This window comes from Micromesistius poutassou, assembly GCF_964030765.1.
Source record: "Micromesistius poutassou genome assembly, chromosome: 1".
NCBI classification, from domain to species: Eukaryota; Metazoa; Chordata; class Actinopteri; order Gadiformes; family Gadidae; genus Micromesistius; species Micromesistius poutassou.
The window spans coordinates 824,054-840,307 of record NC_140271.1 but is presented as its reverse complement, the minus strand read 5'-3'; the positions used below and the strand labels follow the sequence as shown (position 1 = coordinate 840,307).

Here is a 16,254-nt window from a genome sequence, read left to right as displayed (position 1 = left end):
TATGTGGATGTGTGAGTGTGGTATGGAGTAGAGGAATACTGTTACTACCAGGAATTGTATGCTGATTGAAGTATGAAATTACACCGTATGATGGTGTATTTCCTTTTGATGAAAATAATAAAAAATAATTTAAAAATAAATGCCTAATGTGTAACATAACTAATTAACTATAACTGTAGAAAAAAAAAAAAATAGAACACAACGTACTTAACTTAAATATGCAAATTACAACATTTGGGCAAGTTATGCAACTTTGAAAGTCTTTATAGTTGCGTTTGTTTATTCACAAAATAGAAATGCTATGACGGCATAAAAAATAATAAAATCAATCAGCTCAGATATTTATTGTCAAAGTGATGAAGTTATCAAAACGTACAGAAATCCAAATGACACTAAATGTTTCAAATGACATTAATAAAAGAATACATTATATTGTTACTTTAATATTCTTATATTGTATATTTGAACAGTGTTCCAATATATTAGTCAAACATTTACATGTATTAAATCTATATCTGTACATATTTTATACAAACAAAAACAAGGCGATGACATTATAGTCATACATCAAATATCCGTACAGTCACACCCAATTCATAAAGAATAACAAAAAAGCCACCGGCTCAGAGCAGCCCTGGAGGACCTGAGGGGTCGCAGCAGAGCCAGGGTCAGAGGTCAGAGGGCAATATGACTGTGGTCATGTTGACATTAACATTCAGGGCGTTTATCAGACGCTTTCATCCAAAGCGACTTGCATTAAGTACATCTGTCAGAGGAAGGAGAAACAACATAGGCTCTGAGCTAGGCTCTGAACGAGCCTATCTCTGGGCACCTGCTCCGACCAGGTTTGATTGAGAGCATACGTTTCTATAGCAACTTACATACCGTGTTCATTTTGGAACGGAAAACCTAGGGTTGCCGCTAACCCTGGGTTAACTTAGCTGGGTAAGTGATAAAACCGGCTTTGTGGAACACCCCTCAGGTTAGTTTGGTCGGATAAGTTGCCATGGTTACTTAGCGGAGATTCCCTTAAGTGACGTTCATGGAACGCAACTCCAGCTGAAAGAAGCCCGGCTAAGCGGAATAAGCCCGGCTTTGCGTTCAGCCTGGTTGGTGGAACACCCCTCGGGTTGCCTCCGCTGTGTTTGTAGCTGATCAGCTGGCAGGCTGAGCACATCACTGGATATTGTCGCTGAATGCAATTATGGCTTCAAAAAGCTCGGAAACAACGTGTGCCGTTTGAGGATGTACTTACAACCGGACAAAACTAAATAATTTGTTGAAATCGTAATGAATGAATGACTGACGGCGATTGTTTACATCGATCTCGTAGTAACCAGTAAAGCTCACAATTCGCGCAAAGCATCACGGGGCGGTGGAAACTTGTGGATACAAAAAACGGTCTGATGTCTGACACATTTTATGAATAAAGTGTTCCCAAAAAGCATTGGACATATGACCCACTATGTTGTGCTCCATGTACCCAAGACATCGTGTACAAGCCCATTACTTTTAGGATTGATGAGTATTTGATCGTGAGAAAACATAGTTTTACCGCGAGTGAGTATTTAATAGAATGAATGAATGCGGGTGATGCTTGGTGCGCGCCCATCTGTCTAGACACACGCAAATTAAACACGTAGGGCCTAAGTGTATGAGAAGGAAATCGAGTCAGTCGACCTGCGATAAGCAGCTGATTCTGAACGAACTCGTCTTCGAGATGGACGTGTTCTAACGCATTTTTAATCAAAAAAAAATTCGAAAATTAAATGGTCAGATATCTATAATATCTGACCATTTAATTTTCGAAATTTTAGGTGAAGCCGAGCTTCCCTTGCAGTCGAGAAGTCGCCACTACGAAAGAATGCAATGCAACTAGCAGGATCTAAACAAACTAAGCTCCAGCGAATTACTACAATGCAGAAGTAGTGGAGAATGGCCAAACACAGCAACTCTAGCCTACTCTCAACCAAAATAAAATATAAAATAATCGCCGCCCGGTGCAGCAGTGTGAACTGCCCCGTTTTTAGAACGTCTCAGCCCGTCAGGTCGCAAGGAGTCGCAAGGAGTTGCGAGTTGCAAGCAGTTGCGTTGCGAATCTTTGGTCTGAACTGGCACATTGAACTGGCACATTGCTACCTGGTCTGTGGGAAACACTGAAGTACGTAATTTTTTCATTTCATTGACAAGCAATTCAATTATGGTCATACTCTTGTTTGCTAGCGGCAACGATTTCAGTACTATTGAAGATCTTTGCTCCTTCTCAACTCTGTGGTAATATTTTTTTCACAAAATACAACCAATAGTACGTTAATGTTAAATCTTACTTGTGAAAAGTAATCCCCTGATTCCTATTTTCGACGGTCCGCTCATTTGAGCAGGAACACCAGCCCGGCCTCCTTGTTCTCTTCTGTAGACGCGACCTGTCAGCTGTCAGCTCAGGCTGCTCATCACCACTCCAAGATGGCGGCCGAATTTCTCGCTGAGATGCTACCTCCCAGACTTCCCCTTCACACCACTCAGAGGTCAGAGATCCAGACTTCAAGACCCCCCTTATAAAACAACAGGGTCATCTTAGAGCTGAAAAATAGAAAATGATGTTGTGGTCCAGCGACCATTAATTAATATGATTATAGTGGTTACACTTTCCCACTCAAAGCTTTAACAGCAATTTAGCATAGGTATAATTCAACTTAATGTGGAACATATAGATAATATGAATAAGCTCACCTGTTTCTTATATCATATCAGTTGTTTATACACATTATACTGTGTTTTCTGTGATTTCTGTCTTTTTTCCTTCCTCCTTTGCAGGCATCAAATTGACCTGTGACTGGTCTGTCAAGAACTACAGGTCTGTCAAGAACTACAAACATTCCCGTACACAGAGCACCCGGAGAGCTGCTGTAATATCATCACGGCAAACTAACAAACTGTGTCATGCAGCTGGTCAACATAATTTCTTTTTCAGATCTCGTTTTCATATTTGTTGTTTTTCCTATTATATCTATCTACCTATTATATATTCCTATTATATCCTATCCCATATCACTCTTTTGTTATAAATGTTACATCCTTTCTGATAATCTTCCTGTCACCTGTGTGAATGGTTCATCTGCAGCTTCTTCAGTCAGTAGCTTTGAACCTAGATGAGGCCTATATTCCCTGCTACAGGGTTAATAAAATAGCCAAGCCAAGCCATGTAACATGTGGCCATAAGATGACCTAGTCCTATAAAAGCGTGCAGTAGGGCCTTTAGGATCTGCTTATCTATATGGGGTTTGAATGCATTCTTTCAATAATGACAGTCCGTGGTCCATTTTGCAGATCTGACTTGTCTCTTGGAAAGCAGGAGGAGCCCTCAACTCCATGTCCTTGACCCTGGCAAAAACTAAACATGACCATTTCATTATGTTCTGTGTGTGTGCATGTGTGTGTTGGAGGGAGTGTGTGTGTGTGTGTGTGTGTGTGTGTACACTTTGTATGTTATGCACACATTACAAAACCATATATTTGTAATTAGGAAATAATTGATGAAATGTTTTTGCATAGGCCTACTTGTAATGCGGGAATTTTACGTCGTCTAGGTATAGTGTATGTGAATGTGGGTCAAGTATGTTTGATTACCTCAGGCCTGAAACATAGTCTCTCTAGCTATGTGTCTCCCCCTTCTGGCCATAATAGTACAATACTTAATGGGGCATTGCTGCAGTACCATCCATGAGGCCACTTAAGGAAGGATTTGTGACGGACATTAATTCCACAACGAGTTTCGACTTTTCCCTCAACTTCTTCTAAAACAGCTGTCTCTAAATATATACGATGCAATATAGAAGTAATTAAATGTTTACTAGTAACGTTAAAAAGTCAACATTTTTCTCATTGCCATTTCATTTAATTGAAGAATATTGCCACCTGCTGGCGTCTTTCTTCCATCCGTTTGAAAACTACACCTCCCAAGGTTCTTTGCGCTTACAAAATGGTGTCTTGCAGATCTACAGCTCTACCAACAAACTGGACCGATCACTGACCTTAGCTGATCGTGGCCATTATATCCACTATAATAATGAAATTGCTAAAAAGTGCATTGACACAGATTAACTCGCTAAACCTGCTTAAATGTAGGCGTTGTCCGAGTTCTACAAACTCTACGATACGTGTAACCGGCGGTCTGTTCTCACAGCTAGAACATAACGTGGACGGCTCGTCGCGGGATTTGATCCAGCGACTCAGCACGCAGGTAGAAGTGCGAACCAAATTTATCAGCGAAGAGGAAGAATGTGCTCTTTTTCAAGAACTCGAACCCGGGTTAAAAAGGAAACGTTACCAATTTGACCACTGGGATGATGTAAGTTTGAATTCTATTAACTGCGTTGTTTTTTTTGTTTGTTTAGGGTCACTTGTTTAACTTCATTAAACCCAGGGGCGCGTTTACAAATGTGGTGACACAAGCGATGACCTCATATGCAGACTCCTCTGCCGGCAGAGCCAGCTCCTCCGGCTGGAGTCGGCATACGACCGAGAGGTCGGAACAATGGAGCGTCGGAGAAATGATATGGACCCGAAGTGAAATGACAGCTGTCTGCTGAAAACATCTTTCTCGAATGCCACCTGAGTTTGTTGTTGCTGGTGACGTAAAGCCGTCAACCGGTGGCTCTATTACCACTAGTTGAAATGGGCACAGTGCCACCTATCGTACCGGGCCATGACATATGGCAAGCCGAATTGTCATTTATCAACTAAGTTTGACTATCCGGAATTAACATTGTAGATATCAACAACTTCTTTCTGACTAGTCGTAATTACATTTTGAATAGTTGGAATTTTAATTCAAGATATCTGTAATGTAATTGTGACTAGTCGAAACGACAGATAAAGATATCTGCAATTCAGTTTCGCCTAGTCAAAAAGAACATTTTGGATATCCACAACTACATTCCTCCTATCCACAATTGTCATTTCAGATATCCACAAAGACATTCCTCCTAGGAGAAATGACGTCTTTTTTGCCATTCATGTCTATGGGGTTTCTCATTACAGATATCTACAATTCAATTGAGGATATCCACTATGTGAATTACGGATATCTGCAACTGAATTGTAGATATCTGTAATTCCAGTTTGAGATATCTACAATTTGATTCTGACTATCCCTAACTCCAGTTTGAGATATCTACAACGTCGTTTTGACTAGTCATAACTCCAGTTAGAGATATCTACAACTTAATTTTGCCTAGTCAAAACTTAATTTAAGATATCTGAAAAGGGACATGTAGATATCTTGAATTGAGGTGAATTAAAGATATCTTGAACTTGAATTATGACTAGTCAGAATCAAATTGTAGATATCTCAAACTGGAATTACAGATATCTACAATTCAGTTGCAGATATCCGTAATTCACATAGTGGATATCCGCAATTGAATTGTAGATATCTGTAATGAGAAACCCCATAGACATGAATGGCAAAAAATACGTCATTTCTCCTAGGAGGAATGTCTTTGTGGATATCTGAAATGACAATTGTGGATAGGAGGAATGTAGTTGCGGATATCCAAAATGTTCTTTTTGACTAGGCGAAACTGAATTGCAGATATCTGCAACACATATCCAATCTAGCGAATTTATGTCAAATTGGCTTGCCATAATGACACGCTTCGGCCAATGAATCGATTTACTCACCGCCATGTATAAGCGGACAATTGTAGTTGTCCAATTGAGGAGCATAGTCGAGCTATGGCTTTAATCAAATTAAGCTGTGCATGTAAACGTACTGAATGCTGTGGAACGCTCCGTTCACTTACATTGCACTTCCCGACTTCCGGTGGTGAATTATTTTTCAATAATTCACCACCGGACCGCTGACTGCTGTAAAGGAAATTGGATTTTTTTCACGTCTTTCGTATCACTCAGCAAGTAGTCCAGTAACTTATCAACCCCAGCGTACACGGTTGCTAAGTGACGTCAACGTCTTTGGCAGACTATTTCTCTGCTGATAAACACTACGAATGCTGGTAACAAATAAATTGTAAAAAGACACACCGTGTGAATTAATTTTTTCGTTTGAGCAACTAGCCGTGTAATAAGCGGAATAATGTATATAGAACGTCACCGGTAATTATTAGGAAATAAGCCCCTTCAGGGCTTCACGTCGGTGTCCTGTTCGCCCTGTCTGGGCCTATTTCCCGATAATGACAGGCGTTCTATACATTATCTCTTACTTAATCTGTGACCATTTTGTATTTTTTTATTTCAAACTTTTAATTTAAGAAATTTCTCTTAAAATATGGCTAATGTATCTGGCTTATTGAACTCATCATTCATTAATATTTCTGTTTTTTCTACTGCTCAGGCTATTCACGGGTACAGAGAGACAGAGCGTGGAACATGGGGGTCGGTGTGTGAGGGCGTCTTAAGGCGTGTCAGATCTGTAGCTTTTCCGGAGGGCAGCCTGCTTCTTGGCCCTGTGCATGTCCTAGATCTGGACAAGGCCGGCTTCATCAAACCACACATCGACAGCATCAAGGTACGAATCTTATGATAACGGAACGTAAGAGTATATTATTCTATACTATATATTTTATACAGTATATACATAAGAGCTATGCGCTTTATAAAAAACTGCACCACGTTCTTGCACTTCAAAAATTGCCAACCCAGATAAAGTTTCAGAGCAAGAGTGTCAAAGTTTAGAAACTCACTACAACTGGACCCCCAATCCTTTACCTCACACGCCACACCCATGGCATTATTCTATTGGCACTTTTGGCCGTAGCGCACCGTGCCGCACTGATTTGCGTTTCCACTACCAGTTTAAACACAGTTTAAGTCGGTCTCTCAAATTGTAGGAATATAACCTATACAAATACAGTCAACTGTGCCTTCTTGTGTATGAGACGCATTGTTGCATGAGAAACATTGTTGACAACAATGATGGCACGAAAACGTTGTGACTATCTTCACAACAACTTTATCTTCTTTCAAACTGTTGAACGTTTATTTTATTACTTTCATATGTGTAATAGCTCTTAACGAATCTCATGAAAAAAAAAAAGGCATAATGCTGTTGATATTTCTTATGAAAGAGTTAATTTAATCTCTGTAGCAGTTCGATTTTAGAATGTATTTACATGAATAAATTAAATAATTGCAAGCATTAATAATTTCATGAAGTATGTACGTATGATAATGATGTATTTAGAGGCAATATGTATTTACAGTTTACCCTTTGGTCCTAGTTCTGTGGCAGTACGATTGCGGGGCTCAGCCTCCTGTCAGACAGTGTGATGCGCTTGGTAAAGGAAGACGACGCTCAGCAATGGCTGGATGTCCTTCTGCCACGATACTCCCTCTACATATTGAGGTTTAGTATGCTGCTTCTCCCCCTTTCTCGCTGTTTGCTCCTTTGTATTTGACCTATGTTATGGTATTTTCTTCTTGACTACTCGATTTTGCCGTTAAACAAATTGACTCACCCATTCAAATATTGTATATTTTTGGTTTGCAACTGACTGAAGCTGTTGCTTGTCTGCTCATCCTTTGATCTACTCGTAGAATACACATCTATATATATATCTCGATGTGTGTGTGTGTGTGTGTGTGTGTGTATATATATATATCTCGTAGAATACACATCTATATATATATCTCGATGTGTGTGTGTGTGTGTGTATCTCTCGTAGAATACACATCTATATATATATATCTCGATGTGTGTGTATGTATGCCTAAACATACATACAATTAAGTAGGGGTTGATTGAAAAAATATATACACTAAATGTTATGATTTAACTTTTTGCTGCGCATGTTGTATTGATTTTAATGGTTTATACATCTTGGAATCAGAATCTGATTAATGTCAGAGTACGAAATAATCACTTTCTTTTGAATTGTACCCATTAGAACTAGTTTAGCCTGAGAAAGGGTGCATGATGAATAAAAAAATGTCTTCATCCAGGGACACGGCCAGGTATGGCTTCACCCACGAGATCCTGAAGGACGAGCAGTCTGTGTTCTGTGGGAGGCGAGTCCCGCGTGAGCGTCGTATCTCAGTCATCTGTCGAAACCTTCCCACGGAAAAACAGGAGAGCTGCTGATGACGGCCAATAAAGATGTTCTGAATGATTACGTCCCTGTGTGAATGAAGCTGCTTTATGTCGTGTTGTACATGTGGCATGGCCGATAAAGACCAGCAGTGGAGACATCAGTATACAAAACAAGTTCTGGGAGTACTCGAAAATCCATGGCAGGGTAACTTGGAACGATCACGAATGTATTCATCAGATATGGAGAGGAATTAGTTATATTAACATTTCTAAAACGGTGGTAACTAAAGTTGTGCTGCATAAAAGGGATGGAAGACTATACAGAATGTTACACTAAAACGTCTGTAGCTGGGGAAAGCAACCGGGTGGTCTTTGTCTGTGCATGTATAACTTTACAATTGGACTACCACGAGAAGTCAGCAACGCCCAGTTTGGCGAGAGTGGCGAGGAGGATCTGGTGGTTCACGGTGTCGAACGCCACGGACAGGTCGAGGAGAAGGAGAACCGGGGAGAGGGACGAGGCTCTGGAAGCACGGAGGGACTCGGTCACTGATGATCTTGTGTCTTGATTTTTGTGATTTTTTATGTAATGAAAAAAGGTTTATTGCTTACGAATGAGATTCAAATGTGTTACAAATGCGTGAGTGAGTTTATTTTTCGTCCCTTTCAAAAATGGTCTTTGCTAGAATCTGATGTAGTTTTCTGGCAATTACATTTGTGTTATTTGGGAAATAAATTGATGACAGGCCTATTTTAAAGTCTACTGATGCTTATTTTTCAACAGGATCCTATTGCAACTGCTCCAGACTTCACTTCTGTGCACAAACAACCAGAATTGAAACATCTTTGTGTGTCCATACTGCCACATTTATATATCTTATATATCTGGTATATATCTTACCAGAGTTGGGTGCTGAACATTCCTTCAACATGGCCACTTAAAGCAGTTTCCTTAATTTATGAATTTTATATTGAATTATGCACTTTTTTGGGTTATATCTTCATTGTTTAATACACTGACCAGACGTTGCTTTGGACAAAAGTGTCAGCGAAAGAAAGGCAATGCCCTTAAAAGATATTTAATACAGGTACAGATATTTAATTAATTGTGTATTTCAAGTCCTGTCATACTTACGGTGTCCCTTACCATAGAGTTCATTAACTGTCTCAGGGGTTTGCCAGAGCTTCAAATAGTCACAGCAGATTGGTCCCCTTAAATAAATGGATGGTGATGGAAGTATGGATACAATTTAGAGTTGGAAAATATCAGCGATGAAGGACCCGGTAAGGGGGTACAGGCCCTGCTTCAAGGTCTACTACAGGTAGACCTACATGTATTGTCCTATTCGTCCAGTTTAGGGGTAATATCTGTTATAATATCTGGGAACAATTATGAATTTTCCATTTATATATCCATATAATATAGAAGAAACGCTAAAATCAAATTAAAAGAGGTGTGTCTTAGGGTCCACTTTAATAATTGAACAATTAGAAACACCACAAATCTAGGTTAGAGATGGTTAAGTGTTTGTGTATAGGGTAGATTATATATCTAGGCCTATATATATATATATATATATCCTTTTTTCCATCACGTTGGAAGTGATGGCAGTGTCACAAAAAACTAGGGTCCTAGAAACGCGGTCCTGAGACTGTTGCTAGAATCGACTACTGAAAGGCGTGTGACCGCCTCTGTATGTAAAAAGAAAGCGAAACAGAAAGTGACGTAACAGTTGACGAGCCCAGTCGCGTAGTGACATAGAGAAGCCACCGTTTTATTTCTTAAAATAATAGATACATTTTGACTTTGAAGAAAATTGGATAAAGAATAGATTTGAGGATGTTTAGGCGATCAAGGAATATACCAGGTCTACGTAGGAATCTTAAACCTATTCAATATCTACGACCTAGGAATCCTTAACGGCTTTATCATTTTTTATAGGTTAGACTCGAAATATTTTAACCATATAGGCCTAGGCTACTATTTGTCAGTCGAATATTCTTTTTTTTCATTGTGTATTTACAGGTTGTAGCCGGATTGCATCGTGGAATCTGAATATTTGATATTGCCTAGGAGTTAGACACTGGAAAGGGAAAGCGTCCTCGGATCCCGAAAGTGGGACTTTTTGACTTTCCAATCTCATCGTTTAAATGTGTGGATTCTGCGCTCAGGTAACATTCACAACAAACATACGGACTCCATACCACACTAATACTTACTGCTCTTGCTATCGTTTTGTCAAGTATTGAAATCCAGTTTTTTCGCAAAATGCTGAACTGTATTTTCACGTTGGTGTTCCTGTGCAGCGCTGCTGTTGGGGTTCAGAGCTGTGATTGGCTCCGACTCTACGGGGACCTGAGCAATGACTCGATGTCACTGCTAGACCAGATGGTGAGTAGCCTCTTGAAAGAAATTTATTTCATTTACAACTTTTAATTCATTTCGAACCTGATGCATTAACTTTTACGACAGGTTCAAAGCATAGGCCAAAAACAGAACACCACGCAGCAACAGGAAATAGTACTTGAAAATGTAACTTTAAATCGCAGCTATCTATTTTTCTGTGTTAGTAAAACTTAACTTTCAAAATAGAAATAGATAGAATATCAGTTTACATTATGCCGTTGGTTTGTTGTCTACTTAAATATTCGAAAATAAGGACAAAGTCAGTGCTGTGTGCATTAAGTTGTGTAAATCCGTGCATGTGTGTTTCAGACAAATAATTAAACATGTGTGTTAAGCTATCTACTGGTTGCCAATCCTGTATGTAAGTAACATGTGTGCTTTTGTTTGTGTATGTGTGTAGGGCGGTGAGATGACGGACGAGCAATGTCCCATCCCCTTTCCAGAATCATTCTACAGGCACATCCAAAAAGCTAAGGTAAGTGACATGTGTGCATTGTCTCTATGATCTGCAAAATGCCACCCTACTCTCCAAAACTTAAACAACATATATAAGTCCTACTTCATATGCACTTGACCCCCCCAAAAATAAGCCTATTGTACTTTTGTTCTGATTGTTATAGTCATTTGTTTTATTTCTTAGACTTGGTTGTGCAGCTTTTGTGTTCACTTGACAAAATGTAAACGTCTTTCATGGGGTCTGTTATTTAGACTGACCCTCTATGACCCGTGGGGTATACTACGAACCTCGATTAGCGGGTTAGAGTGGTATGTTGCGCTCAAAGCCTGTGTTAGCCGTGACACGGCTCCCTAGCCTTATTATGTGCAACTGTGTTGCCCCTAGCTCTTATCTGATTCTTGAACTCCTCATAGGAGTTCATTATGACTATCTGTTCCTCTTGAGTGAAATATACTGCTCTTGATCTATCCATTTTGGAAAGGTGAGTAAAATGAGGCGTTAAACGCCCCTTTTACGGGAACGCACGTTGAAACTAAAGCGGAAAACCTGGCTCGACAAATTGACTCGTAAGTGAGCTTCGTGGTACCGATGGTACCGATTGCGAGTTTCATATTTGTCGATCCAGGTTATCCCAAGAAAGCCTGGTTATGTTCAGTACGCTTCGTAGCGTACCCCATAGATCTGACCTTCTGCATGTCTTTGTTCTCTGTCTCTGTTCAGGTGGAGGAGAAGTTGGAATTCATAGGAGACAGTCTTGTGCACATCATCCAACTGTACCACGGGAACCTCTCCTCCGTATCCTGGGACCAAAACAAGACAGAGCGCTTCCTCATCACCATGGACAGACAGGCCAGGGAGATCAATTGTTGTGTGAGTACAGACAGACAGACAGACACACACACACACACACACACACACACACACACACACACACACAGACACACACACACACACATGCGTATTTGACTAAAACCTAATTGCAATGTTTTCATCTGATTTCCTTCTGTAATTTAGGTAAAGGCTAACAAGCAGAAGGTCCAGAGGACGACCCGGCAGGCAGACAGCCAGCAGGAGGCAGAGACACACAAGAAGCTGGCCCACTACTACAAGAAACTGTTGAGAGTCACAGTCCACAGGATGGTAAGTCCTCACCCAAGTACTGCTATATACTTCTAACACTTCTAACACTACTACAAATACCGCTTCTAGTGGTGGTACTGCTGTAGATACCGCTTACAGTACTACTACAACTACAACTACTAGTACTATTACTACTACTAGTGGTGCTATTTCTGTAGATACTACTACCATTACTACTACTACTAGTGGTAGTAGTAGTGGTAGTATTGTATAGATACTACTATCTGTACTACTACCACTAATACGACTATTGGTACAGTCTGTGCCACACACAAGAGTTCTATTCTCATTATCAGTTCAAGCAATACTCACAGTACTATCGGTATTACCAGTGCTTAGTACACCATTTACCACCTCTTAGCAATGCCTAGATGGGTGTTACCTGTACGAGCTATGAGTATTTTCAGGTATTAGTATTCTCAGTGCTAATGAAAGTGTCACGTCCTGTTCCAGGGAGACAGTGCTGCATCATGGGAGCTGATCAGGAAGGAGAGCAAGATGCACCTGGCCAGGCTGGACTTACTGCAAGCCCGCCTCCCACGGCCAGCCAGGTCCGGCTAGACCCACCAGCCCTGACCCCACCTCTAGACCCACCGGCCCCTGACCCCACCTCTAGACCAGCCGCGTCCGGCCAAACCGACCGAGAGATCCCCCGACTCACCACTCCACCACTGTTATCTTACCATTAGTTCATTATAATTAATTTATTTCATTTTCAAGTTTTTTTTATTATTTATCATTATTTTTTTATTATTTGTATGTATGTCTGTATTTGTATTTATTTATTTCTGAACTTATGTCTTCACAAATTTTGTTGACATTTTATTTATTCATATTTATTTTGTTTAAGTTTTATTTATTGAAAGTATTTTTTTTACATGTTTACATATTTATTGTTCCACTACTTTAGGCCAACTGATCACAGTTCATTGTATTTTTCAGAGTGTCTTATGTGCATGTAGGCCTATTTGTAGGTACTTTTATTATCCCATGCTGACTATGATAAAAAAAAAGAAAAGAAATGTATTTTATATATTTTTGTAAATCCATGATTACCTCTAAAAAAATAATTCTGAATGTATGACCAAAAGACAGAAAAAAAGTTTATAGAATAAAGAATAACCCTAAACTCCCTCTGTACTGTGTTAAGTGTGAGCGATCGATTGTGCGGTGAAGTTACAGTACAGGATCACATACAGATCTACTACAGATCGCATGGTTCTTTATGGTCCACGCGATCGATCAGCCAAATACAGATGCTTTAAAATAAATCTAAACAAAGGTTTTAAAATCATTCCAAATACTTAATTTGTCCTCTCAGCGTGAAATTCAAGGCAGGTAGTTTACAAATGATAAGATACAATACAATGCAATACAGTATTAAGGTGCTAAATTCAACTTAAAGGCCAAAAAGGAAAAACCTCACTGTTAGTCGCTTTACATATGTCTCCAAAATGGCTGAGTGGCATACATTATGTATGAATTTACAGGTGAAAAAGGTAGGTAGCAGGGGAAACCTCTAGTGGAAGAAAATGAGAACTACACTGGGGTTAATGTACGACGTCAAGGGACGTTTTTATGAATGAACCTTCCTCGATCCCGACTACGTCCTTGTTGACTTAATGATCATGTTATATGTATGCCTTTTATAGGCTATGTTATTCTACGGCTTCATTAAACGAATAGGCCTATGGTGAAGATAAGACAATATATTCGGCCGACATGCCGTCTTGCATCTCTGGAAATGTGAACCCAAAACAGATGTGCAAAAGAGATATAAGGGAATAGAAAGGAAGGTGTGTCAGTAAAACGACCCCCACAAAATTAGCGTAGGCCAGGATAGCTCAATGCTCAATCAGGTGAGCTGAGCTCTGCATGGTTCCCCCGCAATTTGCATCCTTTCATCTGATTAATATATTTCATATTTTTTACAAGTGTGTGTGTGTGTGTGTGTGTGTGTGTGTGTGTGTGTGTGTGTGTGTGTGTGTGTGTGTGTGTGTGTGTCCTCCCAGCCAATCAGAATCAAGCATTCTTAAACGAAGTAGAATAAAAGTGTTTTCCCCCTTTCCAAACTCCAAGAGATGACCAGGGAAACTAAAGTTACACCAAAACAGGAGAAGGCAAACAAGAAAATGGCTTCTCACCCCTACGGCTACCAGGATTGCTACGTTATGAATGATGACAACAATAACTATCAAACAAGGAACTGACAAATATTCGGGGCTTCTGGAGGCTTTTGTAATATTACAACTAATCTATAGCCTAGTCCAGGGTTCCTCAACCCTTGTATTACTGAGGCCCGGTATGCATATTTAAAATATATATATTCAAAATATCTGCGGCCCGGTGGTTGCGAACCCCTTGCATAAGTCGGACAATCAGGAGAGGTCATTTCAAAAGGACTGATCAGCCACCACCAATCACTATAGCCACCAGAGAGAGAGAGAGAGAGAGAGAGAGAGAGAGAGAGAGAGAGAGACACACACACACACACACACACACACACACACACACACACACACACACACACACACACACACACACACACACACACACACACACACACACACACACACACACACAGGGAGAACAGCACATCCCTCTGGTGGGGAGGGAAAACACACTCAAATACAGACTCAAATCACCCAGTGTCATAACAGTGTGTGTTTGTAAATCGGCAATAAAATCCGATCAATACGCTGACATAGGTTAGGTAGAAAAAAGTTACTTAAGAAATACGTCACGTTTGCAACTACGCAGGGTCTTGGGGGAGAACACGAATTGCTGAGCTTTGTTACGTTTTCGTTTTCTATTAGTTGTAGCCTACTTATTCAATTCAGACCACCCGGTTGCCACCCGGGAAGACCCATCTTTAAGCTAATCTGAGAAAACATAGACTTTTTATTGGTTTCCGTAATAATAAAAAGCTTTATGGATTTGTTCGTGGAATGCCGCGTTAAGAAATTAGTGGATTAAGTCCTTGTACTAATTGGTTAAACATTAATGGCCACTCATTGGCTTACATTCATGTGTTCTATCTGGTTAATTCATATTTTGTTTTATGAATGGGGCTGGGAATTCCGGATTCCGTTAATACGAAAGTGCCGAAGCAACTTCGTCAGAAGCTAAGAGAGGAAAGAGAAAGTAGTCCCTAAGAAGGAAAACAAAAGCAATTTCCTTCGGGTCACTAACGCAAGCCCGATTGTCTGAAATAAATACATCATTTAAAAAATAATGGACATAACATAACAATTTACATACATTTCCGATTCATATGTATACACTGACCAGTGTTTTTTTGTAACTGGGCTGTGCAGCAACCTTTTCATATATGCACACAACTGCCAAAAAGACATATAGACTGACAGACAGACAGAAGGAAGACTGACAGATAGGCTGCCAAGCAGAGAGACAGGCAGGAGAGCTGGCAGAAAGACTTAAAGAGCACATCAAAACAATAGAATAGAATAGAATAAGAGTAGAGTTTGTAGCTGATATGATGCTGAGGTCAGGGCTGTTACTATGGTTATTGTATGCATCTTAATTCAAACCCACAACCTATACTGTCTATTGGATTGGACCCACTGCACCCTTCTTTTGTCCCCTCCAATAAAAATGATTTAAAAATGAATGATGTAATATATTACATTGAAGACAACTCCACTTTAGAAATAATTCACACATAAGCATAACCTTTAAAATATTTTTAAAAGGTATTACTCAGTGTACTCAACTTGCATTGACCAAACTAAGGAATTGATTCAGAAAATACTTTTGAACAAATTCCATGTTTTTGGTCCCCACATAAGTTTAGAGATTTGTGCCCCTTGCCTGCAACCTCCTTATCCAAATATAGGTGTCAAAACCCCAACAACCATTTCTTCAGTTTAAACAGGATTCAAAGCCCGAAAATGGCAGATTTTTTATGTTTGGTAAAGCCCCATACCAATATTTTAACAGGACATCCTGGCATCTTGTGATTTCAAAACATCAGCTGGCAAAAAAAACTACCAACACTGGATTCGTAATTCCCCATCATGTCTTTATAAGCAACAAACATCTTCCTTAAGACACCAGACTGGTGGTATAGAGCACTATAGAGTAGAAGTTACATTGAGCGAGAGACAGAGTGTAAAAGATAAATATTTATTTAGTGTGTTGCTATTGTAGAGAATTAAGGGACTTTAGGTTCTGTTGGAGGAT

At 39.8% G+C, this 16,254-nt stretch overlaps 2 protein-coding genes across 2 annotated transcripts; both read left to right on the top strand.

Annotated features, from left to right (window-relative positions):
• Positions 1-3,994: 3,994 nt before the first annotated feature.
• On the top strand, positions 3,995-8,798 carry alkbh7 (alkB homolog 7). The gene is made up of 4 exons (XM_084488619.1): positions 3,995-4,348; positions 6,353-6,526; positions 7,239-7,363; positions 7,960-8,798. The coding sequence occupies exons 1-4, from the start codon at positions 4,067-4,069 to the stop codon at positions 8,096-8,098; spliced, it is 720 nt and encodes a 239-aa protein (XP_084344745.1). The 5' UTR covers positions 3,995-4,066; the 3' UTR covers positions 8,099-8,798.
• A 1,000-nt stretch (positions 8,799-9,798) lies between these two features.
• Positions 9,799-13,162, top strand: ifnphi1 (interferon phi 1). Its single transcript, XM_084464260.1, has 7 exons — positions 9,799-9,989; positions 10,074-10,219; positions 10,355-10,439; positions 10,855-10,929; positions 11,632-11,781; positions 11,926-12,051; positions 12,505-13,162. The coding sequence occupies exons 3-7, from the start codon at positions 10,419-10,421 to the stop codon at positions 12,610-12,612; spliced, it is 480 nt and encodes a 159-aa protein (XP_084320386.1). The 5' UTR covers positions 9,799-9,989; positions 10,074-10,219; positions 10,355-10,418; the 3' UTR covers positions 12,613-13,162.
• Positions 13,163-16,254: the final 3,092 nt, after the last annotated feature.